Here is a 27,487-nt window from a genome sequence, read left to right as displayed (position 1 = left end):
TTTTTATTAAAATATTTTTATTACCTATAAAAAAAAAATTAAATAATATTTAAGAGATTTCTTAAACATTTAAGAATATTCCAAAAAGGTGTAGAAGACTCCTAAATGTGGTAGAACACTGCTGATGATTCCTGAACATTCTAGAAAGTGGGAGTATTGTTTCAATATTATAGAAGGTTACAGATGATTCTAGAGTGTTTTGCAATAATATAAATTAAGTAGTAAGCGCTTTAACTTATAAAATCGAACACCAATCATTCAGAAATAGTGTTTGGTGTAAGTTCTATGTGTTTCTTGATAAGTATGGCAAGAAATAAGGAACTGAGTGTTGAAAAAAGAAGTGCCGTTATAATTCTGTACAAAGAAAGTTATTCCATGAGAAGTATTGACAAAAAAAAATTAGGTGTTTCATTTAAAGGAGTACAAACTACCATTCGAAGGTTCAAGGAGACAAGCAATTTAAAGGACAAACCACGATTAGGACGACACCGCGTGACAACATAACAAAAGACCGGAAAAGCGAAAGAAATGGTTCGCTTGGGCTAAGAGCCATCAACATTGGACAATTGAAGAGTTGAAAAACGTACTGTGGACGGATAAATCCAAATTTGAAATTTTTGGATCCAAGCCTAGAATTATGAGAGAAGATCAACTGAAAAAAAAAAAAAAATGGTGCCACGTCGTTTAGTGCCTAGAGTCAAGCAGAGTGTTGGTTCCATCATGATTTGTGGTTGCTTTTGATTTTCCTAGAGTGGAAAATCAAAAGTCCAAGTCCAAAGGATACTACATTCTTGAACATGGACTTGGACTTTGTGGACGAAAATTTACATTAAATATGACAATGACCGAACCACAACTGTAAGCTGTGCACGGACTTACTTACTAGCAACTAAACCAAAGGAGGGGTGGGTATTGCAGTTTACGGTGTGGCTACCCCAATTTCTTGACTTAAACCCAATAGAGCTTTTATGGGATCATCTATTCTAGACCGTCAAAAGTCGGTGAAGGCTGTCCTTCACAAAATTTATGGGAAACCTTGAAAAAACGCTTGGAATAATGTTAGTCAAGACACAATTATAAAATTAATCGCCAGAATGCCATGTCTCTTAAAGCAGTAAAAAAAGATTTAAGAGGATAGTTTGATAAACTTTTAGACGGGAGTATACGTAGGTTAAACCATAAATTTTTGCTTTGGAACGATTATATATTTGCTCTTTCACTAAAACGTAAAAATGTACTCTCTGAAGTAGGATACAAAAAAAAAAAAAAAAATGCTAAAAGCTAATTACCGTGGACTTTTACGACTTCATTTAGCCATGTACATTAAAACAATTAGGGCATCAATGCAAACGAGTTTATGTAAATATGACGAAGTGCCCCGTAACATAGTTGAAGTTCCGATCAGTGTAAGTCAAAAAAGTTCGAAGAAACTTCATAGTGAAGAGTGATTTTAGCCTTATTGAAACATGGTACACAAGAAGCTTGGGAAATAGTTTTTGCTATCATTGTGAACGCCATGCGCAAGGACAATGACATTAGTATGGTATGTGGCCTCCAGCAACCGCCAGACATTTCCTTAATCACGAGTTTAAACAAGTCCTTACCTTCGCTGGTTATTTCCGTTAAGAAATAATTATAATTTAAATTGCTCTTACGCCGCTGTAATTACCTTTATAAACAGTGTCGTTTTCCGGAACTTCCACCAGTCTTTTGGTCATGCACACGACTACATAACTACGAGTACATAACGTGCACCATTATGAGTTGTGCATGTAACCAAGGAACTGGTATGGGTTCCGGATCGTGATGTTGTTAATAAAGATACTTATCACGGTATAACAGTATTTAAATTGTAGTTATCTCTTAACCACGAGAGCTGTTTTGCACTTTGCCAGTGCATCTGTCCGTCTCCACCCTTGTGTAAGTTGTTTCCAGATGATTAAGTGTGACTAGGTAGACCGGACAAGCTGGAAAACATCTTAGGGTTTCCTAGAGGTGCTAGATGGGACTCAAGTTTAAGGTGCGGGTAAGATAATCCATTAAAGAAAGAACTCTTCGCCAGTAAGCATCATAAACAGGGAAGGACCATGGTTCGCAGTATCGCATCTCTACAACTGTTCAGCCAGTGTCTCGTTCCTGACGATGAGGCGACCTGTAGATCACAGAGAGTGATGCCATCCCCAAAGCGGCAAACCATCTCACCGAACTTCTGTGTTCCTATACGTACACAGGGTTGTTTCGAGTTCCTCTCCCGTGCCACACTAGGATCCAACAGGAATCTGACTTCAAGCTTTACCTGTATTCATCTGTGAAGAAGACATGACTATCAGTCCAATTATTTCGAGTCCCCACATGCTTCTGACCCTACGATTTCTAACACTCAGTGGAACGCACATCATAGATCTTTTCGCATGAAGTCGATGTGGTTGACGCCCATATCATGACGCTACTATCTCTTTATCATCCCATATCCCTGTTGCAAAGTGCCCGAGTAGCTGGGTAGCGTTCAAGCATTAACTGCGACGAGCAAGGAGACGACAATCTTGTCTTGGCGTTGTTGATGGTCTAAAACCTTAACCTGAACATTTACGAATATTCTGGATTTTTGGAACCGATTTACAATCTGCTGGTGGCACCGTAGCTATTGTACACTTGAAATTGGTGCTGCCCCGCCTCCAATATCTTGATAACTCTCCAAGAGGTTGAATTGGGGAATTCCGTTTGAGATGATATATTCAAATGTTTGATCAAGATAATCGACAGGTGTATTGTCTTTTGAAGCTGTAATTCATGAATGAGATGTATCTGTTGATCACGAACAAGAAGTATTTAACGAACCATTTGTACTCCTGAATTTGCATGTTCTCTTCTTGTGTTTGTTGGAGAGTAAAGTACGAAATGTTACATAAAAAGATTGGATTGGTAGTGCTCTCATATGAATGTCTGATATAGAGCAGATAAGAGAGTAAATTACAAAACGAAATTCGTATCAGTGACCTGAATGAAAATTTAACTGAAATATCAAGTTTCCAGACTGAAGATTGCTGTCAAAAATGGATCTCTTAATTTGTGTTGTTGTGCAGGTTCAAACACGCGACATATGTAGCTATTGTGCTTCCTCCTGTGCACTAGAAAACAGAATTTATTTTTAAAGATTTTAATTATACTTAGTTCCTACGCTACTGTAATTGATTATCACAGCCCTTAGAATTCACAGAAGAAGCCTTGTACGAGTATTAAGATTATCTGACAAATGTTTCACAATTTATGGAAAATATGGAAAACCTGATATAATTTTTGCATTGATTGGTCTATTAAAATTTTTATAGCACTACAGTACAGTTTTGCATTTCTAAATTTCTATTTGTAATCCAGCTTTATTCGTCAGACCAATTCTTGAATATTCTTCTCCAATTTAGGAGTGACATCACACGAACTTCATTGATGCTGTTTAACGATTAGCATGGATCAGGAATCGTGTCAAGTATATCGCATTGTTATAAAATTTACAATCACTCTAATCTGGTTTCTTGTAAGGGTCGTCGATCTGACACAGTTAAAATGATTTCTCTCTCCCTTAGAGCAATTAACAATTCAAAACATTTCACTTGAGTCGCATTACTCTTTCTCTATCAATTCCTCTGTATCACCTTCGTCATTTTCTGATATATAAACTATTTTAAGGCGATGCTTTAAAATATTTCAGATATTACTTCACTTTTATTATCATATTTAAGTCCAAAATTTGCTGTAAGCATTTTTTAACTATAATTTTCCTTCAAATCCATTGCGTATAACTTTGATTAAATACCAGCACTCTTTCAACTCCATCCGAGCATAAGGAAGTGACATCCCCAACATGCTTTCAGACGTTTTTATGGTTTTACGATGTCGGGCACCACATATTTTTATGCGTGTCGGTCAAATTACTATCCCTTCCACCTTCATTAGTTTTTACCTTAGAAACGTTTAAAAAATGAAAAAAAATTATTCTGCAGTCTGCTAACATTTCCTGACATTACAATAAGAAGTGTTGTTGCTTTTCTTCTTGCAGAAATAGCTGGGGAGAACAATACATCACAGAACTGTGTTTGTTGTCAGATCAAGGAAGACAGTTCTCTTTCATTTCTTTGCTACTGCATGTTCTCTGCTTCAGACAGGCTACAGATGTTGGACAACACGTTTTCCGACAGTGATTAAGTATTGCGTGAGAAGCAGCAGTGATCGGTAAACATAAAAAAAAAGACTCGCGGTTCTACTTGTAATCTTAATAGGAGTTCATTTTTTTGTGGTCCACATATACCATCAGATACCCAATACTGCCGTTATCTTATAATAATAAAATATTACTCAGCGAACGAAGTAGAAAACCTTAGGATTATCTGTAGTTAGTTGCATTTGCGTGTGTGTCTCTTAATAAAGGAATGATAGTGAATATTGTGATGATAAATTGGATATGGTTACTTACCTAGTTATTTGTAGCGAACCAGTAATGATGGATTCCTGGATCAACGAATACAAAATATCGAAAAGAGAACAATTTATTTTGTTCCTTGAGAACTGCTATATGAACGCTATGGAGAAGACAAAAGTGGGGGATAAAAAAAACAAGGTTTGGTTTTGAGCAGATATAAAAGTACAGTATAATGAAAATACAGTACTATGCTTTGGATATAACATAATCGAAAAAGCCATGTTGCCTTTTGTTAATTTGATATACGCTAATAATTTCTTACAATAAACAGTGGGAGACTTGTTTAATGTGGGAAGGTGGATCGCGCAACGGTATTTAAATAGGAAATTACAAATAAGAACGGATATACGTTTCCGTACGAAGAAAACAAATGAAACTTGTTCATATACAACAAATCATATGAGGTACAGAAGAGGTTTCGCAAGCATTACAAGATGATATTGAATGTGATAACGACGTTAGATCCTGCAAGTTTGTCCAAGTGATACCTCATTCAACGCCGCGGTGTACAGTTCACTGTGATGTCAATGGCTTTGCGAAATGGGCCCGTTGACACACTTTTGCCATCAGTTCAATACAACGGACTCGCAGCTGTTCTTAGAAATGCTTTTATCTGTCTTATCTCGTCCTGAGTAAGATTGCTTAGCGAATAGCTTTCCAGTTGTCTAATAGCGCTATTAGAGATAGTGTTTAAACGAAAAAAAAAAAAAATCCACTTTTCTTCTAATGTATAAGAGACCGGTAAAATATTACGGAAATATTTGAAACTTTGGGGATCATTTTCACTGTAGGAAAAAAAAAAAAAAAAAAAAAAAAAATATATATATATATATCTATGTCTATTCCATTAATTATTAAAGAATAGATATAGATGAATATGCATTCAAAGGTATTTAAATAATTAAAGAGTAGTATGTAAAAAAGTAATGCTAAAATAATTCCGTCATTTTTCGAAATAAGTAAATATTGGAGCAAATTAGACTTAAAATGGCAGCCTATTAAATTCCTAAGTGAAACGTCGTGACTTTATATATGGAAATTAGAAAGATTTGTTTATTTTAAATAAGCGAAAGTTTTTATAATTAAGCAAAAATTCGTTTTCATTTGCTTTAATGTATTTGTTTTCCATTTTTTTTATGTTTAGAATGAAATGCGCATACGTGAGCAACTTAAAAGTTTAAACGCAAATATCTATTTAGAATGAAATGCGCATGCGTAAAAAACAAAAAAAAAAAAAAAAGTTTAAACGCATACTACAAGTATATCTATTGAATTGTTCATTTCATATTTTTGGAAGAGCCTCTACAACAACCCCCAATCCCAACCCTTGCGAAGTAATAAAAGAAATGGCCATTTTTATTGCACACAATTCTGTTTCAAAGGTTAAAAACCGGCTTCTACATAAATACAGCGCCTTCAGAAGCTGTTCTTCCGAGTAATGAGATGAAGTGACCTACTGTTACAACCATAATTTGCTCTTCACTTATCAGTAGCGTTCTCTACAAATATTTTATGGGGCTCGATCATTCCGCTAAGATTTGCTCTGCCTTGAGTAGCCTCGCTTACGTGATTCAGTTTTTTTTTCCTTTTTTTTTTTTTCTTGTATATGACAGTTCCGGGAATTGCATGCATATTTTAAGTTAACTCTTTCATACTCCTGCAGTGTAGCCGTAGCAAATAAAAAGTGAACATTGGCGTTTCGAAACGCGCCTCATCTGTGTAGGCACGCGCGCAAGCTGAGGTGTTGAAACATTTAAGGATTTTAACGCTTGTCTATTTGTAGCAGTAAACAGAAGAAAGCATTTAAGTATATGTACATGTTTTTGTTATTTCGGTATGTCTACTGTATTGATATCCGTGTTGACAAATAAATATTTATTCTCTTTGCTATGTAGGACTTGACAGTTCAGAAACAACATAAAATTAGAAAACAAAAAAAAAAAAAAAATGTGCAAGCGCAAAAAAAAAAACTTATAACAAAAATTGCTAAAGTAATTCAGATTAATATTGTGCGGCTAGCTGCCCAATTCCAATTTTGTGCTCCTCAAGATTAATTATATATGTATTATCATCCGAATAAAGAAGAGGTGTTCTGATAACTTAGTTTTTATTTTTTTACTTTTTTAATAATTAAAAATAATTTTTAATTATATATAATTTACATATAGTATAAAGAATTTTTTTAATAAAAATTTTGAAATAAGGCGATAATAATGCCCAGTTTTAAAAAGTGAACTCTATACATATGCATGACTGCGTTTACAAGAATCTAAAATGTCTATACAAGTACAATAAAGAGCTCTATAATCAAAAATATATATAAAAAAGATAATATTGATTTTAGTAGAGACACAAGCTGATGCAACCGTTTAGTAATTTTATTAAACACATTACTATTCAAACTTATGTATTTTATTGTAGAAAGATGAAAAATGCGCCATGTATAAAATATCGAAGGTTTAAACACAGCGCCATCTGCAAACTTCTCTTTTCATTCAAATTCCTTTTAATTACTATTAAAAATCAATGTTTATCGCCGTAATCATAATATTTTGATATATGAGATCATCACGTCTGTCTTTTCTTGCTCGATCTTGACAGTATAATGGAGAATTTCTGGCAGGACTCTCTCTCGGTTGATATAAACAAATTATCGAGCAATCAAGCTTTGATATCTCCAGTGTTTGTCCTGTCTTTCCAATAGCCTCATTTGTTCTTCTCCCCTGTCAAGTTATAAAGGTTTTCACTTCTCTTTTGTTAATACGATTACACGCAGCTGTGAATTATTAAATACTTCCTTTGATGTTTGTTTTAAGACATTAATAGTCAAAATAAACACGAATTGATTTTTATCTTTTATTTTAACACTGTGTAGCGGTGTAAGTTTTCAAAGAATGCAAATGTGCGTGACTAGCTCTCATCACACCTTAATGAAAGTCGTACTGATATGGACAAAGGAAATGGCTTTGTTCAGGTCGAGTAATACAATGCAGTTATAAATGAGACAGCGGTCTTACTTTCCTTTTTTAATGCGCTCTGGCGTTTGTAATGTACAAAAGAAATAGATTGTGCGATCATATTTCAATCGATAAATAACTTTATTATGCTAAACCACACACACACACACACGCTGTCGCAAGCTAACCGATTTGTCCAGTCTGTATCCTTAGGTGTACGTTCCCGAGTTGTTTGACGTTTATTCATTGAGTAAAATATAATTCCGTGATTGGATGTGTCCACACGTAACACAAGAGCAAAACTCGCCAATGCATGAAAATTTTGATTTATGTAATTGTCCACGGTCTGGTATTTTTGTTCGGATATAAATATACCACAGTTCTATTCCGTATGCAAATGTTAATAAGAGAAAACTGTAGGCAATAAACTAATGAGATGTTTGCTTAATAGAAAAGAGTATAAACCAGAATATTGCGACTTTTAAAATATAGTATTACTCTGTATTAGTTTAATTAAAGCTTAATTATTAGTTTAATTAAAAGCGTCATTGTTAGTTTAATTAAAAGGTTAATTAAGTTTAATAAGGTTAATTAAGTTTAATTATTAGTTTAATAAAATTTAATTTTATTAAAGTGTTAAACAGAATTTAGTTCAAATGAACTCCACTAGTGAAGTAATGATCAGACATCCAGTGGTGTTTGCACTCGATGTTCCGAAATTTTAAAAAAAAAAATCCTACAAGTAGCTCCTATTTAAAAGAGGCTTTCAGTTAATTATAAGGATGGGAAGGGTACTAGCGCGTGTCATGTATAGATCGCATTCTTATGTGCGAGTAATAAAGGTACAAGCCCTAAATAGAACTTTGTAATCTGTATTTAAAAAAAATCCAGTAATTAAACAGTGTCCATTATCTACAAGAAAAAAAGGGTCTAAACAACGAAAGGCGAATGCGTATCAGGCAACGAACATTTTGCCCGTCAAATGTCACTATTTATAGTTGTTGGGCGGGCTGGAAAACTAAGAGTAACCCATTGGAAATATCTCACTTCCTCCAGCTGAGATCAGCTCTGCAGGACCAATTGAAGAAGCCTTTATAAATTCCTCCAGTTCTCGATGAATTCGGACCTCTGCAGACGGGTTAAAACTATAGGAACGATTGCTATAGCAACCATAATTCTTAAACACAAACTTTGACATACGCATTTTGTCAATGTATGTCAGCACCAAGTTATGGCAACTATTAACATTTCAGGAACTGTATTCTGGCATGTGATATTTTAAAGAATAAATCACGGAGATTGAGGAATTCGCAAACTTGGGAAGCTTCCAAAAATAACGTCTGCTATATGTGGTGGATTTTGGTTTTTAAAGGAATACTTAGTGTTGTTTATAACTTGCCAATTTTTTTTTTCTTTTTGATAACGGCTGTGCCGAATTTAAGAGTATTTATCCATGGCAATATTAGGCGTATACTGGCTGATTATGACGTTTTTCTTGGCAAGAAGAAGTGCGAATCAACTGCTTTGGTTATAGTTCTCAAGTTCATATAGTACGCTGAATCATATGGCATTTTATCTGTATAAGTTGGTGTTCATTGGTCTTTGATCGTTGTGCAGGATGAAAACCCTGGCATAACACTAACTTACGGGGGGGGGGGAACCCTACTCCCCAGCCTGATATCGGCCAATTACAGCAGCATAGGAAAAGGCTTTCAGAAAGTCCTTCAGATGAAGAGATTTTAAAACGTACCTCCAAGTGATAAACGCTAATAACATTTACACAAATTAGGAAACCAATTATTCTTCAAGTAACAAGTAGTGCAAAGCTTGTTAATACAGCTCACTACCATAATGATCTAAACGTTATTTGAGACTATAAACTATCTTTTAACTATGGAGAAATTAAAGAAAAACTTATACAAAGCTTGGTAAAGTATCAATCAAGAAGTGACAAGTGTGACGAAGCCCATTTTAATAATTCCATATATTGAAAAATGTCTGTATCCGACTGAAATGTATTTAAAGTTATATAGCCTTCAACTCCGCCTAAAGAGACATTCAGAAGATCTTGGTTTCGGAGAAGATCGTCAGAAGTTCTTGGTTACCGAGATGGCTGAACAACGTGAAAAACAGCTCCAACACTAGGTCAAACACGACATTACCTGAAGCCCATGAAACAGGGCTACAAAAGCTAATTGCCCTTTCAAAATTTTGTACCAAACCTAAGTACATATTAGAGATACCAAAAATTAGATAACCGTGGAAAAACAGAAGAAACAGTAAAGTAAATGGAATCAAAGTAAACAGAATAAGTGCTCTAGAGATAATGTTCATCTTCTTTTACGTGTTTTAATAAATAGATAAAAAAAATAAAAATGGCAGACAAGTGGCGCCATTGTATGAGGGCAGTTCGTTGTGTGATTCCAGATTCTTTATATACGTTCTGTTAACAAAATGATTTGCATAATAATAGCAATCCATGAGACGGGTTCGGTTCAACCTACTGAATCTTTTTCATCACATAATATAACTGAAAAATAAATAGGAAGAATTTTTGATGTACCCCCCAGAGGAGATGGGGGAAACCCCTGGTGCCGTCAGACAATTAACACACTGTGCCCTCCCTCCCCTAACAAAAAATTTACTTCATGAGATCATTTTGCAGTGACATTTTATGCAGTCGAAGATAGCAGCCGTGTTTTAAGTTGGCTTCGGAGAATTTACTGAAGGAAATTAAGATCAGGTATCGGGTAGACTGATTTTCGTTTAAAATTTGTTTAAATTTAATTTCTGTAATTTTTAAATCTTATTTCAGTAATATTGAGAAATTAATATCTACAGTATTTTATAAATTTCATTCTTAAGTATTTCTGCTAAGTTAAATTCTTTCTGGTAACTTCGGTTGCTTAATTTTACTTCGCTAAGTTTTCGTAACAGTTTAATTTCTATATTTTGTTAATTTAAATTTTGTAATCTTTCTTAAGTTCAGATTTTACGTATATAGCACAGAGGATAGCACAGTCGGTATAACCATCGTCCTCCCCGCACCGGGTGGAAAAGACCTCAGTTCGAGTCCAGTCGATGACGTGAGGATTTTTCCGGGCCTTTTTTCACAACGTGGCCAAGTTAGTCGGTCTCAGGCGAGGGTAGCATGGTTTTTTCTCCCGGAAACTCGAGTTTTTCGTCCAGAAAATCGACCACAGAACACACAATTTACAGACATTGTATATGGAGCAATATGGCCTTAGTTGCTGATGCTCCTAAAACTGAATAACAACAACAGTGGTTGTTAGAAGACCTGTGGCACCTTTTCCAAGGTTTGTCTAGTAAACAAACCAAGCTGAACTGATGATTCATTTCTTTACACCTCAGTATAAGGAATGTACTTATCTGATATTAAAACTTGGTTTACTAAATTTACTAAACGACTTTGAGTCACTGAATAAACAAGCGCTTGCCCTATAAACACAGATAATTTCTAATTATAATACTGCGAAATCCAACCACAGGACTCTGAGTTTTGATTTTTCTTCTTCTTCAGGTTCCGTGTTCAATTTGAACGTTGGAGACCAACATTTTCCTGACAACTCTGTCTCATGCTTTGTGAAACAGTTCTTATGTCGTAAGACCCCCTGCCTATTCTTTGATATTATCAAGCCACTTTTTTCTTGGTCTTTCTTTTGCCTTTAATCTTCCCTTGCAATATTAGTCTCTGCAAGTCATATTGTGGCCTCTTATAATATGCCCGAGATACGCAGCCTTTCTCTTTGCAATTGCAGTTAGTAGTGTCCTTGTGGTCCTCGCCCTCTTAAGGACCTGCTCATTGGTGACCCGATCCGTCCACGGAATTTTGAGAATTCTTCTGAGCGTCCACATGTCGAAGGCTTCCAGTTTCTGGATTTCTGCTTTCCGCATGACCCAAGTCTCACATCCATATAGGAGGGTGCTCCATGTGTAGCATTTGGCCATCCGATATTAGCATTAGCATTAGTAGAGGCATTTGATGCAAGAAAGTAAGCTTATGCAGCATCAGCCAAAAAAAAAAAAAAAAAAAAAACCCACTTCACCCTTCTGTTCGTTCAAAATACCTGTCCAGCTGAGCCTTAAACTTATTTAGGCTATCAACCTCCACCACAAGGGATGGAAGTCTGTTCCACCAACCAACCACCCGCTGGCTAAAGGCAAATTTCCGCACGTCTATCCTACATCTGTCTTTCCTCAATTTGAATTTATACCCTCTCAGGTGATTTTTCTGAGCTAGAGGAAGAATCCCATCAGCATTGAGCATGCCTAAACCATTCAAGGCTTTATACACCTCTATCAGATCACCTCGCTGGTGCCTAGTCTCCAGACACTGTAATTTGCAAAACTTAAGCCTTTCTTCGTAAGAGCACCCCTTTGTTCCATTCACTAATCTTGTTGCCCTTCTCTGTACTCGTTCCAGCAGCTCTACATCCTTCTTGAAATGAGGCCTCCAGACCTGTATACAGTACTCTAGGTGTGGCCTGACCATCGCCTTATACAATGGAATAATCACCTCCTTATCCCTGCTGGAAAAATTCCTGTATATCATTGATAATACTCCATGAGCTACTCTTGCAGCCCGTCTGCACTGCTCAGAGAACTTCATATCTGCCTGCACAACCACCCCCAAGTCCCTTTCATTCTCTACCACTGTCAGTGTAGTACCACAGAGTTGATACGTTGCTCTGGGGTTGCTGTTTCCCATGTGTAGTACTTTACATTTGTCAATGTTAAACTTCATTTGCCACCTCTCAGCCCATCTGCTCAACCTTTCCAGATCCTGTTGCAGCAGCATAGTGTCAGTAGTGTCCTTGACAACCCTGCCAACCTTTGTATCGTCTGCAAACTTGGACATTAAGCCCGATATACCATCATCAATATCATTTATAAATACAGAAAACAATAATGGACCCAACACTGAGCCCTGAGGGACTCCACTAATAACATTAGTCCACGATGAGCAGTGTCCATTGATTACCACTCTCTGTCTTCTCCCCCTCAACCACCCCTTTATCCATAGCAGCAATTTGCCTCCAATGTCACACTGCTCCAATTTGTGTAGCAGTCCTCCATGTGCAACAGTATCAAAAGCCTTTCTAAGATCCAAGTGTATAATATCAAAGCTATTCCCTGCATCCACTTCTTTTGTGACTGCATCATAGTATCCAATCAAGTTGGTCAGGCAAGACTTCCCCTTAACAAAACCATGCTGTGTCCGAGCTATAACTGAAGTTTTGTCTAAATGATCCTGCAGTGCTTCTTTAACCAGTGCCTCCATTAATTTTTCTGGAACAGAAGTTAAGCTCACAGGTCTATAATTACTTGTGTCAGCCTTTGATCCTCCTTTGTGAATTGGGGTCACATTTGCACATTTCCAGTCTATGGGTACCTCCCCTGAGTCCAAGGAAGCTCTCATAATTATGGCTAAGGGTTTGCTTACTTCCTTTGCTGCCTCCTTTAATATAACTTCTGAAAATCCAGTTTCGTGTCACGGAGGAAGTTCTTAAATGCCTCTTTGGCCATACCAATTCTGCTTATAATTTCTGTGCCATGATCATAATTATTTGTAAAGATGTTCCCTAGATCTTAATTTATTTATCATCCTGAATTATTTTAATATACTCAACGAACAGTTGATGTTTCTTGAAGCGGGCCTAAACGACGTGACTTATCTAATCTTTGAAATCCATGTGGGAAACATCGAGAGAATTAAAAAGAAAAATTCTTCACAAAATGTAAGACTGAACAAAAACTATTTTTGAAAACGAAAATAGGTTCAATCATTTGTATCTTAGAGATGCATAACTACATTTCTAGGAAGGTCTTCAGTTATTTGAGTAATTAGCCGAATATTAAACCAAAATTTATGCCAGGGAAAGAACTATCAAAACTGAAAGAAAACTAAGTCGATGGCATAATTTTACAGTCGTTGAACTACCCTGAGAGACAGCATGACTAATATCCACAGGCTCCGAATTACTACCAGCGGCTGCCGTAGCAGCATATGTCCTTACACTCAATCAAATTTATTCCCATCATTAACTTTGAATGAAGTTTGAATTAACGAATGAAGAAAGAAGAGAACTGAAAAGCTGCGTGTCATTAAACCATATCTCGCTATCCCGTTTCTACATGAAATAGAATTGAAGTCATTATAAACAAAAAAAGTAATAATTTCATATAGGAAAGTAATTACGTCTCATTTAGGAACTGTTGTGCTTCTATTGTTTTTACCTTTTGGCTCTAATTCTTGCAATTTATGCAATTTACTTAATATTTACAAGCGTTCGAATTTAATTGAACAACTGAATCGTAATAAATTCTCCAACGAATAAATCCATAACTATTAGTTAACGCTTTATTAAATAGTTAAAAGTTTGCAGTCCCCCCACGAATAATTCCATAACTATTAGTTAATTAAATAGTTAAAGTACAGTCTCAAAAAGAGAAACGGATGCAAACATAATGAGAAAAGATCCTAGAAACGTGATTTTTTTAAGTAACAGTTCAACAAATAACGTATATCGATAGTGTGTGCTATGTGTGCCTCGAAGATTTTCATCACCTATAAATTACTGCTCTTCTTCTTATCACCTCTGCTTCGTATCTGACTTCTCATCTCCTAAAGGAAATGAATTGGAGGAAAGTAAATAAACAGTTTCGGAAAAGCGACGGGAATGTGTCTAGATCTGGAGAAATGACTCTGAGAAATCAGTTGCAGCAGCTAAGAGGCGCAAAAACTTTACACGATGGAAGAAATTGTTGATTTTAAGAGAGGTTGAGATCTCTTTACGGTCAGCTGGCCAAATTTCAAAACAAAAGGAAAAACATTCCTCTTCAAAATAACGGAAAGTGTTAGTTGTAAAAAAATAAAACAATATTAATGAAATTGAAAGTCAAGTCACTTGGTGAATTCTTCCAAGAGTGGACAACTTTTCAGTTGTTCTAGAACAATATGTAGTTAGATGGCTTCTGGTCAGTATTGAGTTCGTAGGACTCATGCTGTGGAATGTTTTTCAGCGGGTATTCCGTTTTTTGTTTTGTACCAACGACAAAGGTGACTAGTACCTTTTACTTATCGGACTGTTGAGCTGAGCTCTCGTGGGTGGGAAGACAATTGGTAGAATCGCTTTCCTCCCCTACACCGAGTGGAAAAGAACTGGGTTCGAGTCCCGTCGATGACAAGAAGGATTTTTATGGGCTTTTTGCACAACATGGCCAAGTTAGTCGGTCTCAGGCAAGGGTAGTATGGTTTTTTCTCCCGGAAATTTAGGTTTTTCATCCAGCAAACAGAAAATCGACCACAGATCACACGCAATTTAGAGGTCTTAAATAGTGAGTCTGAGACTTTGGTCCTAAGATTTATCACTAAGTATTTCGCCTTTATTTTTTCACAAAACAAAACTTAAAAAGAACCCACGTTAACATTAAAAAGTAACCTCTGCTTCTCCGCGAATGCCAACATAGTTACTAACTCGCAATCTGCATTCAGAATGTTCTCGAAGTTTGCACATTCGCGCACGATGAGACACAGTTTTAAGAAGAAAATCGACGTATAATAACAAAAAACCGCAGAGAAAAAGGAAAGAATGTGTGTTTGTGTGTGTGTCTCTCTCTCTCTCTCTCTCTTTATCAAATTGTGTCAAGAAGGCAGACAGTATTATCAGTGAAAATTCTGCATTCGGCTGAATCTAGCATCGGTGTAGAAAACTTATAAGATCACTTTGTTCTACATCTAAATTATAAAAGTAAAGCGGTGCCTGTAGAAAGTAGTACAAGAAATTATTAAGCATCGTGGAGTAAGACTCGGATAGAGGTGGTTATGCCGCACGCCATTCTGCTGTTAGAAACCGATTACATGTGCCCGCCGTGATTGCATCCCACATTATCTCGAGCATGAGCGACCACCTCGTGTCGAGGCTTTTCCTTCTTTGTAGGTCTCCGTATTGGCGCCTAAGCGCCGCGCGCATATTACTCTGCCTTAGACCACTCGAACTCGCAGAAAGAAAAGTTTCTTCTTTGTGTACCGGTAGAAATACCGGGAAGCACATTTACTGGTACAATTCGTTCTACGAGTAGCAGTCCTGGAAGGTAAGCGAAGGGGAGGGGATGGTCGAGCAGATATGAAGTTCCAGTAAGTGAAGAAACTTTAATAAATACGTCACTTTGGTAATATTTCATTCAGTTTGACATCCTGTCAGAGACAAGGAACATCCGGGACTTGCGTGATGGACCACCCAGTTTCAAGATGAAGCTGCTGACTGTATTTCGAATTCTGGTAGAGATGGTGGGGGAAAAAATCGTAAAGAGGATCCCAAGGTTATTTTCTGCAACGATTGCTTATTTAGTGGTGGGTAGCACTTTTATAACGGACAAAAGAATTAATTTTTCTATAAACAACTCTCAATAAACTGAAAAGTTCCAGATTTCTTTAAATCTAACTCTTTACATCTGTTCTAAATTGTAGACAGAAACTGGCACTGCCCTCTGCTTTGAGCTCCCTAGCTTAACGCGGTTGGCAATCGTACGAGAATTTAATCATCAAAATGGACGTGGAAATTAATACAATCATCCGTAATTCATGATACCCAAAGAGTACATGCACGTGAATCTATATTCAAATGATTAATTCTGCATGATTCAGCACACAGATCGCAATTGTGCACGTGACGCTTCGCACACGTAATACGGATTAATAGTAATAACAAAGACGCTGAATGTATATCGGATTAGTTTTGTTACCTTAAAGCGCTGGCTGCATCCACTTGACAAATGAAAGGATTTAAGTGTGGATTAGGCTGTTCGTTGTAATATAATAGACGTGCTGCTCGTTGATCATAATAATTTTCATTGTCTTTCTTGCAAAGAGTAATTCGTGATCGGCAGGAATTGCTTGTCACGATTAATTCTCCTTTATACTAAGCCGCAGTTCTATACAGGAGAAAAATATCTTTGTGTAGGCGTTACTTTTTGCTCAAAAACACTCTTAAGTGTTTAGGTGTATCGGTTATTTAATTGTTAAACTAATCCGAAGTTTAAAATCAGCGTCGTAAAAAACTTCAGTTGATGAAGGTCGAAGAAAAAGTTTCCGAAACGTACGTGACCATAAAACTTTGTCTTTAATATCGGCATTCGTATTAAAATAAAATTATTATAACGCGAAACATTAATATTCTTCAGTGTCCGCTTAAAAACCGCAATAAAAAGAAAAGTTCACTCACCTGCAACCGGTGAGAGCTTCTTAATGACGCACCATCTTGGCTTCCACTGCAACAAATAAAACACACTGAGAATATATCCCACTTTAAAAACATGAAATCCTCAGCTTGTCAGGAAACTCTGTTACCTTCTTTCCATCGCGGTACTTGAGGGTGCCCTCTATGACCGTTTGAGGATCGGCCATTACCGCATTCAGTAGAACATCGTGCAATCCACCACGTGGCAGCGGACCTCCCCCGTCTCTAGCAGGACACCGTCACACGACACCGACAAACCGCACGCCGTTGTTTGGCTAACAGAGCAACGCTCGCCAGCATCCCGCTGCTGCTGTTACGACCACCTACTCTAATAACGATTGGAATCGGCAAAGGTATTTACTACCAGCGCGCTTCCAGCGCCATCTAGCGGTGAATGCGTGAATTAAGATTTTTCTCGTTTGGTTTGAATTGCGTTCACAAAGGGGGCGACAGTGGGGACTTAGGCTTCTGTTCTTTCTCTCTTTCTTTCTATTACAGTATACGCCCAGGCACTTATTTCATTTCAGTCTATCTGCTCCATTGCTATAATGCTTTTTAACTAATAAGTATTCAGTTTCCTTGTTTTTAAAGATTATTTTCATTAGATTTAAAAAGGAAAAGTATATTGGAATTACAGACAGATTATACTGTATAAACATTTCCAAAATTTTGACTTTTACGACCTTCACGTTAAATTTTAAGAATATCTAAAACAAAGTCTTGGATTCGACACTAAATTATATATTTATTTGATGGAGAACACAACCACTGTTATTCCTAATATTTGAGGAGCCCTTATATTTTCAAAAACCAAATCGTGAAACTAATTAAAAACCGTATAATTTTAATTCCAATTTCACATTATGTAAAAATTCGCGTGTAGCGCATTGAATATGAATCGCTTTGGGCTGGGTTCGAACCCATGATGGAGGTAGTCGGTTCCACACGGGTTATTCACGGTTCCCTCTTTACGAACTCTGGTTTTTTTTTTTATTCAATAGAATAGGCAAACCGAGGCACAGGATACTGCTCCTCAGAGCCTTAGTTACGTTGGTGATAAACAAACAGAGGTTTCGCACTACTCTTCTCTATCCATTTTGTTCAAAAAATCAGAAATTTTCTGACTCTCTCAGCCTATGTACGGATCACCGGTCCATTTAAAGGCACGTGCTACAAAGATTAACACCATGTTTATCGATTTAAGGGTGAATGCAGGTAGATTATACAATATCGGTTCCTTTTGTAAAATAACTTTTCTTGATGACCCAGTCAAAATTTTAAGATCATCGTCCTTGCATAGTCTTGTTCAGCTGATTAAAAATATCTGCTGAAGTTAATTTCAGAACGAACTTCAAATTTCGATGTCACGAAATTGTGCGAAGTCTTATTTTAGAGCATAATATTTTGGAAAGTAGATATCCATAAAATTTCTTCTACAGCAGTTCGTTAGGAAATTATTCGCGTATAAACAATTTATAAACGACAAAATCCTACTACAAAATGCTCGCTGAGCGTTATTGGTGTAAACAGCATATTAATTTTGTTGGTTAGAGGCGTTTCATATAAGTATGGCAATTACCAGTATTAATCGAAATAGTGGAATCTGTTTCGCCCTATAATGGAAGCAGTTATTTTGCTACACGACGCGGGATGGAGAACTTCTCACAATGCGACTAATACATGTTGTTCTATTTCCTCAAAGTCGGAAGGCTGATACTTTCTTTCTTTTTTGTTTTCTTAAATCCCTCACTACACACACTTAACTTTTTGATAGTCATCATTCACGGTCTGTGTTGGTTTGTCTTATTGCATACTGTCACATATTTGCTGGTGATTTCCTTCTGCGATGATAGTTTGCCGCACAATTTTTATTTAAAGTTGATAAAGGAGCACATTTCACCAAAATTTTATTAGTGTATATTTTGTTTTCATCGCCTTTATTCTTTATCTGTATATTTTATTTTCAGTTTTATTTGATTTTGTCACTCGATTTTTTACGTTTCGTCGGTCGTTACAAGATTTATTTAGTAGTATGTTTATTCCCCACGCACGGGGCCCTTTTTCTACCATAAAAAGACTCTTTATTGAGGTTGGGAATAAGATACAAATAAAATTTTTTACCGCCAACACCAAACAAGGAAATGAAACTTGAAAAAGTCAATTGAGATGGTGTTCTGTGTCTGCCAACTCAGAACTTTACAATAATACCTATTTTAAGGAAATAAAATATAGTCCGCCTAAATTGTAAAATACCGAAGTATAAGGGAAGAAATTTCAGAAGCGAAAAGCTCCTTCATGCCAGTGAGACAGTGTCTCTTTACCAGTTTAAAGTTATCACACGCTGAAATTGAAAATTTAGAGAAAGAATAAAATAATGTGAAGTCTACCTAATGAACAGCAGATGGAAGTTTTTAATCCTGCATAAAAAGTTTTTCATCCTTCATAAATGGAATTGCTGAGAGCGGAATTCTTTTGATCTTACGGATGGTATCCGCCAGAGAATAACCTCACTGGTTTCGACCTTACTCGTGCAGTGAAAAAAGATTCTTGTGTCATCGACTGGATTCGAACTGGGGATTTTTCCACACTGTATAACCAAATTGCCCGCCAATCAGCTTTCAAATCGCATTCAAGTGAGCCATTAAGTCTTGAACTCATTATGGGAGAAAAATCAAACGTCAGGGAACTCTTTTCATATCTCAGTTTAATAAACTTAACCAATCATATCTAATATGTCAAATCAGTAACAGTAAAACAGAAAATAACAAAACTTGAACAGGCGCAATATAGCCGAAGTTGCTCTTGCGCCATTAAACCCTAAACAACAACAACAACACACTGTATAGGAAAGGACGCTGATTATAACCATTGATGAAGACTCACATTAAGGTAAGAATTTCCTAAAAGCTTTCGCCGAATTTCATTTATGAACTTCTGCACTGGATAATCCCTATCGATATAGGGAAGCTATCGCTGAGTTCGAATAGAGAAGGTTATTTTTTGGCCCTCTCTAGTCTGTTCATCAGCAAACACATTCATTTCTTCTTTGGAACACTGTATATCTTACAATTTATGAACCCATTCTTCACTCAAAACTTTCGCAGATTTCAGTTCTACATTCTTTTCAACAAATACAGTTATTTTAGCAACTATTTTGTAACTAATTCAATTTATTTAGCATTTTATCGCGATCCTAGCTTCTAAGCGAATGCTTTTAAAATTACATTAAGTATTTTGGAAAATGTAAACTAGACCTCTGAGCAGGTTGTAACTTGAATCACTGGTTAACTAAATACTGTACAAATTGGCATTGCACTGGTTTTATCTGCTGATCCCCACTGACCTCGTGTCTGGGATGAACTGAGATGATTAGTCTCATTAGCAGAACCGTTAGCAGCCGGTTTATCTCGGTGCGAACCTTACTTCAATCTGTGGCTATCGATTCAAATGAGCTGACATGAAAGTTGAGTTATGGACAAGTCAAAAGCTCTAAAGCTGTTATTTTATTATGGAACACGTTTCAAACAATCTGTTCGAAAAATTCAGGCGAATTTCACTAAAATTTTGCAGCTTTACTTTGCACATCTCTGAATCTAATGACATCGATTGATGTACCTTCTATGAGTTTTCCACACGCTATTTCTGGGTGGTTTTTCAGTTGCCGAGAGATATTTCTGGTTTTAGCATCCAAATTTTAGTCGGAAATCAGAAGTTACCAATGATTGCTTACTGGCAGACTTTTTGAACTCATTTTTATGGAACGAATGGGTTCCTCATCGTGGTCGCTGTGAATATATATGGTTCAAAATTTTGTAAAAGCGTAGGGTGGACGGAAACTAGTAAAACAGTTAGCCATTGAAGACGCGCCGAGGAGTAAGGTTATAGAGACCCGAAATCCGAATTCATGTTCTGAACTCATCTTTACTCCGTGATCTTCTCAGATCATTGGCTAAGAAAGAAAGAAAGAAAGGAAGACACTTTTCGGAATCCGTTAATAGGAGATGAATCACATTTTTTTTTTGGAAGTATCTTATGAAGCAGTGGGTGACATTTCCGCACCCCTTTGAGAACATTTGATTCATAGAGAGAAATGGCTGTATGAAGGAGATAAAATAATACGTTTTGCAGCAGCCTCCATTCTGCCAAAGCGTTTTATCAGCAGAGCCCAGCAATTCCTGATCTCTTTCGCTGAGATAAGGCCGAATAGAGTAGCTGGGCTGTACTCTGCCAAAGAACAAGAAAAATGTCTTTAAAAACAATGTTGGATATTTCATGTTAGTGATGGTAATTGATATCGTTCTTCGAATAGCAGGTATCAGCTTTGTACTCATTGGAGTTATGAACGGATATTTCAGAAAATGCATAAAAAATATAATGTGTGATCGAATTCAAGAAACCGAAGTTTAGCTTTATGGACTCTCTCATAGAATTTCTGCAAGAATGAGATCACAGGTCGCCTAGGCCAGTCTGATAAGGCAGTCTGTATAAATTCTTGTTCTTACTCCATCTAACAGTTTAAGTGCTAGCTAAAGTGTTTTTTTTTATCTGTTTCTTACAAATGACACGGCACAGCCTTAAAGGCTAAGAAGGTGCATGATACATGATTACAATCTCCTGTTTATCCATTTTTCCTACTTTACAATAATGTGAAATAAATTTGAATTTAGAATTGAATACGTCAGTTTTCTTTATTCTGTTTTGCTTTGTTTTAATACTTTCAGTATTCTTTATAAAGAAAAACAATATTTTCCTTTTATATTCAAATTGCTTTTGTTTTACAGTCCTTGAACTGCTCCTGTATATTACGTCTATAATTATTTTAAGTTTTCTACTATTTCTTTTACTTTTAAATCCATTAAAGTAAGCATTCTCAGCATTACAACTTTGAAACATAAATTACCTTTTTGTTTTGTTTATATTATTATTTATTTACTTATCACGGTTAATTCCCTAATTAAGTTAATAAACTTAGCTTAACCTCTCTTTCCAGACATTTATAAGTCTTTCAATCTTGGTGACCACTTAAAGTTTTTTATTTCCTTCTTCGAACATCCTTTTGGATCAGTGGCGAAATACTTCAGGTTCGCCTCTGCTGCCTGATTTATCTTCATAACCGCCTTTCCTGAGGCTGCTTCTTTGTGATCTTCGTTCTATTTATCTAGAATCCCTCATTAGACTCAACTTTGCACGTTTCTCGAAGTAAATTCCTCCTATACCCTCCCCCCCCCCCCGTCCTCATTAAATTTTTTAAATCTTATCTTGAACTAGTTTATTAAACGAAGTGTATTTGCAGGGAACATTCTTTCTGGAGCACTCATTCCTTTAATTTTAATTCCATATTCTTTATCGATTCTTCTGTTTCTACAGTTAATAAGGTGGCAACAGCATACGCTCTTTATATTTCTCTACAAATAACCTTTCATACGATAAAGTTTAATATAATAATAATAGAATTGTTATCTGTTATGTTCTACACTTAAAATACCAGAAGGTTTTGTCTGGTTGACTTCTAATCCTTCTTTAGAGTAACTACAAGGCCAAAACTTCCTAATCTTCGTTGGGATACTGTCACCGGTACTTGTATTTATTTTTCGACCGAGTAAAATAAGGAATTACCTGTAGCAGTGTCTTCCTTTCACACCACTAAAGATAAAATATTTGTGCTGGTTAAAATTTAGCAGTTATAGAAACTTAAAAATGGATAATTCTTTTTGTAAGTGACTGTCGCTAGAGATAGAGACCTTGTGAGTGAAAAAAGACTACAGTTCGAGTCCCGTAGATGAAGGGAAGAATTTTTATGGGCCTTTTCACAACATGGCCGAGTTAGTCGGTCTCAGATGAGGGTATCATGGTTTTTTCTCCATGAAAATAGGGTTTTTCATCCAGCAAACAGCAAATTGACCACAGAACACGCGCAATTTATAGGCCATATAAACGGGGTAACATGGCCTTGGTTGCCGATGCTCCTAAAACCCTATTAAAACAACAATAACGTCAAAGTAACATTGAAAACCTAGTTCATATATTCGCATTTCAGTTTAGAATTACCAGCCTTCTAATCTCTTTATCTTACGATAAAGAGATCAGGCTGAACAGAAGCATCTCGGTGGAAATACCTTCTCTTCGGTGATTATCTTTGGAGAGTTTGTTGTAACTTAACTCCTATTAATCCAAGTGTGTGATCAGTATAAGTCATGAACACTTGTTCTCTTGCGGCTTCGCTATTATTAGCTGTCAGAGATCATAATACATCAACAGACTACGGTGCTTTATTGGATTCGTTACAGCGTAATATTAGTCGGGTTAATTACTTGCAATTCATTATGGTAATGACTACCGACACAATTAATTACTCGGGGAACTTCAACTTACTAGTCCACTTCTCACTGCCAAAGAAAACAGTCATCAGATGACACGACACTTCTCTACAATTGGTTTCAAGTTACTCATATCAGACACCTCACAGAAGCTTGCCAAAATGACTAGATCCGATATCTTTTAAACTGTTACGCAGCCATGGCTGTTTAAATTTTAAAGAATACCTATCGAAGTTTGGAGGGTAAAAATTATAGAATAAAATAATAAGCAAACATGCACCTAGTATGAATATTATTAATATATAAATAGAGTATTAATTCATATTCGTTCTTCTCGCATAAAGTTCGTGTCTGTGCAAACGATTTTATATGGTTTGAATGGACATCCGTGTCCCTGTCGATGTTACAAGCGTCCGTGTAGTTGGGTAGCAATTAATCGTCGATGGGCAAAGAGAGAGAGAGAAAAAAACTTAACTAAACTGTGGATATTTATGCGCCTGAAATAGCGTTGTCGCTCTTCCACACTAAATGGACAATACTGGATTCGTTTCCCATTGCTGGCCAAAGTTGAAAAAGACTTCCATGGGGAAGGTACTTATGTATTTATCTTTGTTGGTAAGGACTGGTTTTCTTGTTCCAGAAATTTGGGCTTTTCATCCAGAAAGCCAACAGCGGATAGCGTGCAATTTGCGACTATGAATTCCCTCGACGCAGACCTTAACTCTCTTCGTGATTTCAGCATACAAAGAACATAATGGACATAGTGTGTTTGTCATGCAGTGTGGTGGTTCCCTACAAAACCGTGAAGATCCAAGGCTGCAAAGCCAGATTAGTCTGAGTTGTGTTGGGTACTCCGAATTATGTGTTGAAGTTGTTTCTATTGCTCATCTGGCCACTTAGTTACTGGGAGGCGCGATCAGCAAGGAAGGCACCTCCCAGCATCCGTCCACGGCACGAGGAGCCGGATCAGGACAGTAGAGGGACAATTTCTAGGTTCGTTCTGCTCTGGCCAGGACAAGAGCAGAGGCGACCTAATGTGAGGTATAAGATATAGGATAGAGAAGAACAGATAAAATAGGGGATGAATATAGAGAAGGCATCCCCCCGGCGAATGCGAAGATTAAACATAAAGTAGGTGGGAACCCTGAAGAACGGAGGGGATAGGGTGCCAAGAAGAGTAAAAGGATGAAGACAGAAAAAAAAACCATAGTGATTGCAGGGCAATCACCGAACGCCCCCACAGAAAGACTACAGCAACACAAGTGGCGTTAAGTGGGCAAATTTCATTCATGGTGGATGTAATCTTTGCCGTTGAGAGATGCGGCGTTTGAAAATAGCTTTAGCATAGGAGGTCAATGCTTGGAAGGCTTCTTTGGATGCGAGAAGCTAATGTTCAGGTTGAAATGTTGTGATACCTAGCGCTTTCAGGAGGTTCAGTCTAAAGTCAAGATAGATCGAACAAATATTTGCGTCGTGATGTCAAGTTTCCTCGTCGCCACAAGAACAGAGCGCATCTTCCTGGAATCACAGATTCTGCAATTTACTGTTAAAGGCTCCATGTCCTATGACCAGAATAGTTGTCTGAAGGTTAGGATTTAGCCATCAAGTGATCATCTTATTAATGATTTTCACGTTGGTAATTTTTTTTTGTGGTAATTTCACCTCTTTGGGCTGGCTGCGCACTTATCCTGCCACCGAACGATAAGAGCCTCCCACATGAGTTTGCTCTCCCGACGGATATCGGTACTTGTCTCGGTTGTAATATTGAAGATATCTACGGCATGAGACAGACAACAGTACGCAACGTGGAGGTCAAGGGACTGTTTCCGAGTGAAGAGTTGAAGTGCGACGGTGGAAGTTGTGTTTGACACGACTCTAGAAATGAAAACATCGTTGTATATTAAGTGAAGAGCTCTACCCTTCAAACCTCGTCTCTTCTTGCAATTCTGTTGAGAAGGATGGACTACTTCTTTACTCTTTCTCTGAGGTGCTGAACATGTGTCAAGAAGGTGAGCTTGTTATCCAAGATAATGCCGCAATGTTTGACAGGTCTGCGCGGTAGCACAGTGCGATCATCGCCGTCCTCCCCACCGGGTGTAAAAGACCCGGACTGGAATCCCGTCAATGATGCCAGGAACTTTTATGGGCTTTTCAACTCCGTGACTGAGTTAGTCGGTCCCATGCGTAGATAGCAAGGTCCCCCAGCCACCGGAAACTTTGGTTTATCGTACAGAAAAACAGACAAATCGACCAGAGAAAACACGCAGTTCACGAACATAATACACTTGGATAATGGAATTAATATTCCAGGTGATCTAGCGTGACATTTATAAGAGGTTTGACAGAGTGCCGGTTTTGGAGAGACTTGTCCTGGAAGCGAATCGTGGGAGGTTTGCACACATGGTTTCCCTTTCAGAATCGATGTGAAACGTTTGTTTGGACAAACTTTAATGTGCTCAAGTCAAGTCCTATACGTAGTTTCCAGGATTCCGTTTTATTAAAACTTAACTTCTGCTGATTTTTTTAAAAAAAAAAAATTAACATTTTATAATTATTATTTCTCTTCCTTTCCGAAAGAAATGTTGTTACCTTTTAGTTATTCTAATGAATGAGTATTGAAAGACACCATATTATTATTATTATAATTAGCTGAAAATTTAAATGAGAAACCAGCCATCCTTTGATGTTTGGGAAATATTTTAAAACTTTTTCCTTATAAAGTGTAGTTGAGAAAAGCACGTAATTTCAGTTCTGATAATGGAATTTCCTAGTGATCATGAATATGAATATAATTTTAACTTTAAAATTTAAATGCGTCTTTCTAAATGAATTCAAGATAACGAAAATAAGTTCAAATCTTGCTACCCTTCAGAGAATGCTTAAATGGACACGAAATAGACGGGACACTGCTCCTCCTTCCATAGTTGACATACCCTAACCCTAATGGACCGCACGTTGCCTAATTCAGAGAGTGGAGCTGAAATTCTCAGAACTTTATCTTAGATGGTGTGGGAGAGTATTCACCAGAAGCAATCATTTGCACGAAGTGTTTCGATTACTGCAATTAATGTCTTTCCCTATTGCGAGAAATCGCGAGCACTCTCTTATCTAAAGAGCCCATTGATTTGTTCGAGCTGCTCTAATGAGATTATAGATTTTTAACTGCAACTTTCCCAACGGAACACACACTTTTACAAAATCCCTTCAGAATTGTAATGGATAAAGGAAGGAGTAGCTTGACAAGAAATATTGGATTTCTATTTCATCCCCCCGTGCTTTTATTTAAATATTTGAAATCTAACTACAAGTTGGTATCTATTCAATTAGGTCTGAACCCGATGGAAGCTTAATAAATCAAAGTCCATCATTAAGTGAAATTACAATACAATATAATCAATAATGCAGTCAGTCCTAGTGGATTCAATTCAATACGAATATTCTAAATAAGCGTACAAATTTCCCTGTGGCCCACCAAACCGACTACAGAATACACAAAATTTACAGAAAACAGTATACTGGCGCCTCATGGCCTTATTTGCTTGATTTATTCGCTGAATATGCCCACTCTGTTGCCCACAGAAGTTTGTAATTTAAGAGTGATCTGTTAATTTTTCAATGATGCAATTTAAATATTTGATATTTGGTTTCGCCACTTGTCATTGATTTGGAGAGGTCTGTGCTCGAGTCCGATCATAGACTGGAGAAATTTCTAAAGGTTTCATCAATGTGGACTGTAATTACCTGATCTCAGGAGGAGGAAGTATTCGGGTTTTGTATCTGGAAACCTTGTTGGATGTGTTGCATCCATATGGAAGAATTATTCTGGGCAGTTTGCAGCAAACATTTATATTAATATCTTCTAATCTTAGAAACAGTATTTCTGCGTGATTGTTCTAGGTTTATTGGAGACTGTAAAGCGTCTACAATTAATTTTCTTTTCGCAGTCCAAACCTGAACAGCAGAAGTGAGCGAATTCCACAAATCAGTGATTAAAGAGCATCTTATCCATCCCATCCGTTGTCTTCCTGTTAATAAGCATCATAGGCTCAATTTTTAAAATAAAACCTCATAATGGAATAGTTTCCATTAGGAATTCGTGCAATAAATTGTGTGTGTTGGTATAAAGAAGGCGGAGGGCTAGTTGTACCAAAATGATGAGAACGAGTGCAATGTTAAAAGCTAATTATCCACTCGAGTAAACGCCAAATGTAAACAAGAATCTCGATAGACAAATATTTTCTCAACTTCACCTTATTTAAAGACACTTCACATAGTCTCTCTTCAGTACCTTGCCTTCATGTTTGACTTCACCGTAGCGTTAGAAGCGGGCCAAGAGTCAAGAGCATTATTGACCAGTGACAATGTTCCGCTTGATTCCCTGGCACTCGATCGATGGAGGCGAAAGTAAAAGCAAATTACGATTTGTGCCTCTCTCTCTCTCTCTCTCTCTCTCTCTCTCTCTCTCTCTCTCAGAGCCTG

At 36.9% G+C, this 27,487-nt stretch overlaps 1 protein-coding gene across 1 annotated transcript in view; it reads right to left on the bottom strand.

The window, feature by feature from the left end:
- Positions 1-16,922, bottom strand: part of LOC150081720 (uncharacterized) — a 198,629-nt gene extending 181,707 nt beyond the window's left edge. The window contains exons 1-2 of the mRNA XM_090380296.1: positions 16,802-16,922; positions 16,677-16,722 (exon numbers count right to left, since the gene is read on the bottom strand). Of these exons, the coding sequence (XP_090236422.1) occupies positions 16,677-16,722; positions 16,802-16,858 (103 nt within the window). The 5' untranslated portion in view covers positions 16,859-16,922. The remainder of the gene's footprint in view (positions 1-16,676; positions 16,723-16,801) is intronic.
- Positions 16,923-27,487: the final 10,565 nt, after the last annotated feature.

This window comes from Mastigoproctus giganteus, chromosome 8 (genome assembly GCF_048544385.1).
Source record: "Mastigoproctus giganteus isolate SK-2022 chromosome 8, ASM4854438v1, whole genome shotgun sequence".
NCBI classification, from domain to species: Eukaryota; Metazoa; Arthropoda; class Arachnida; order Uropygi; family Thelyphonidae; genus Mastigoproctus; species Mastigoproctus giganteus.
Note: the sequence above shows the minus strand (reverse complement) of the source record. Positions and strands in the feature narration are given on the sequence as shown.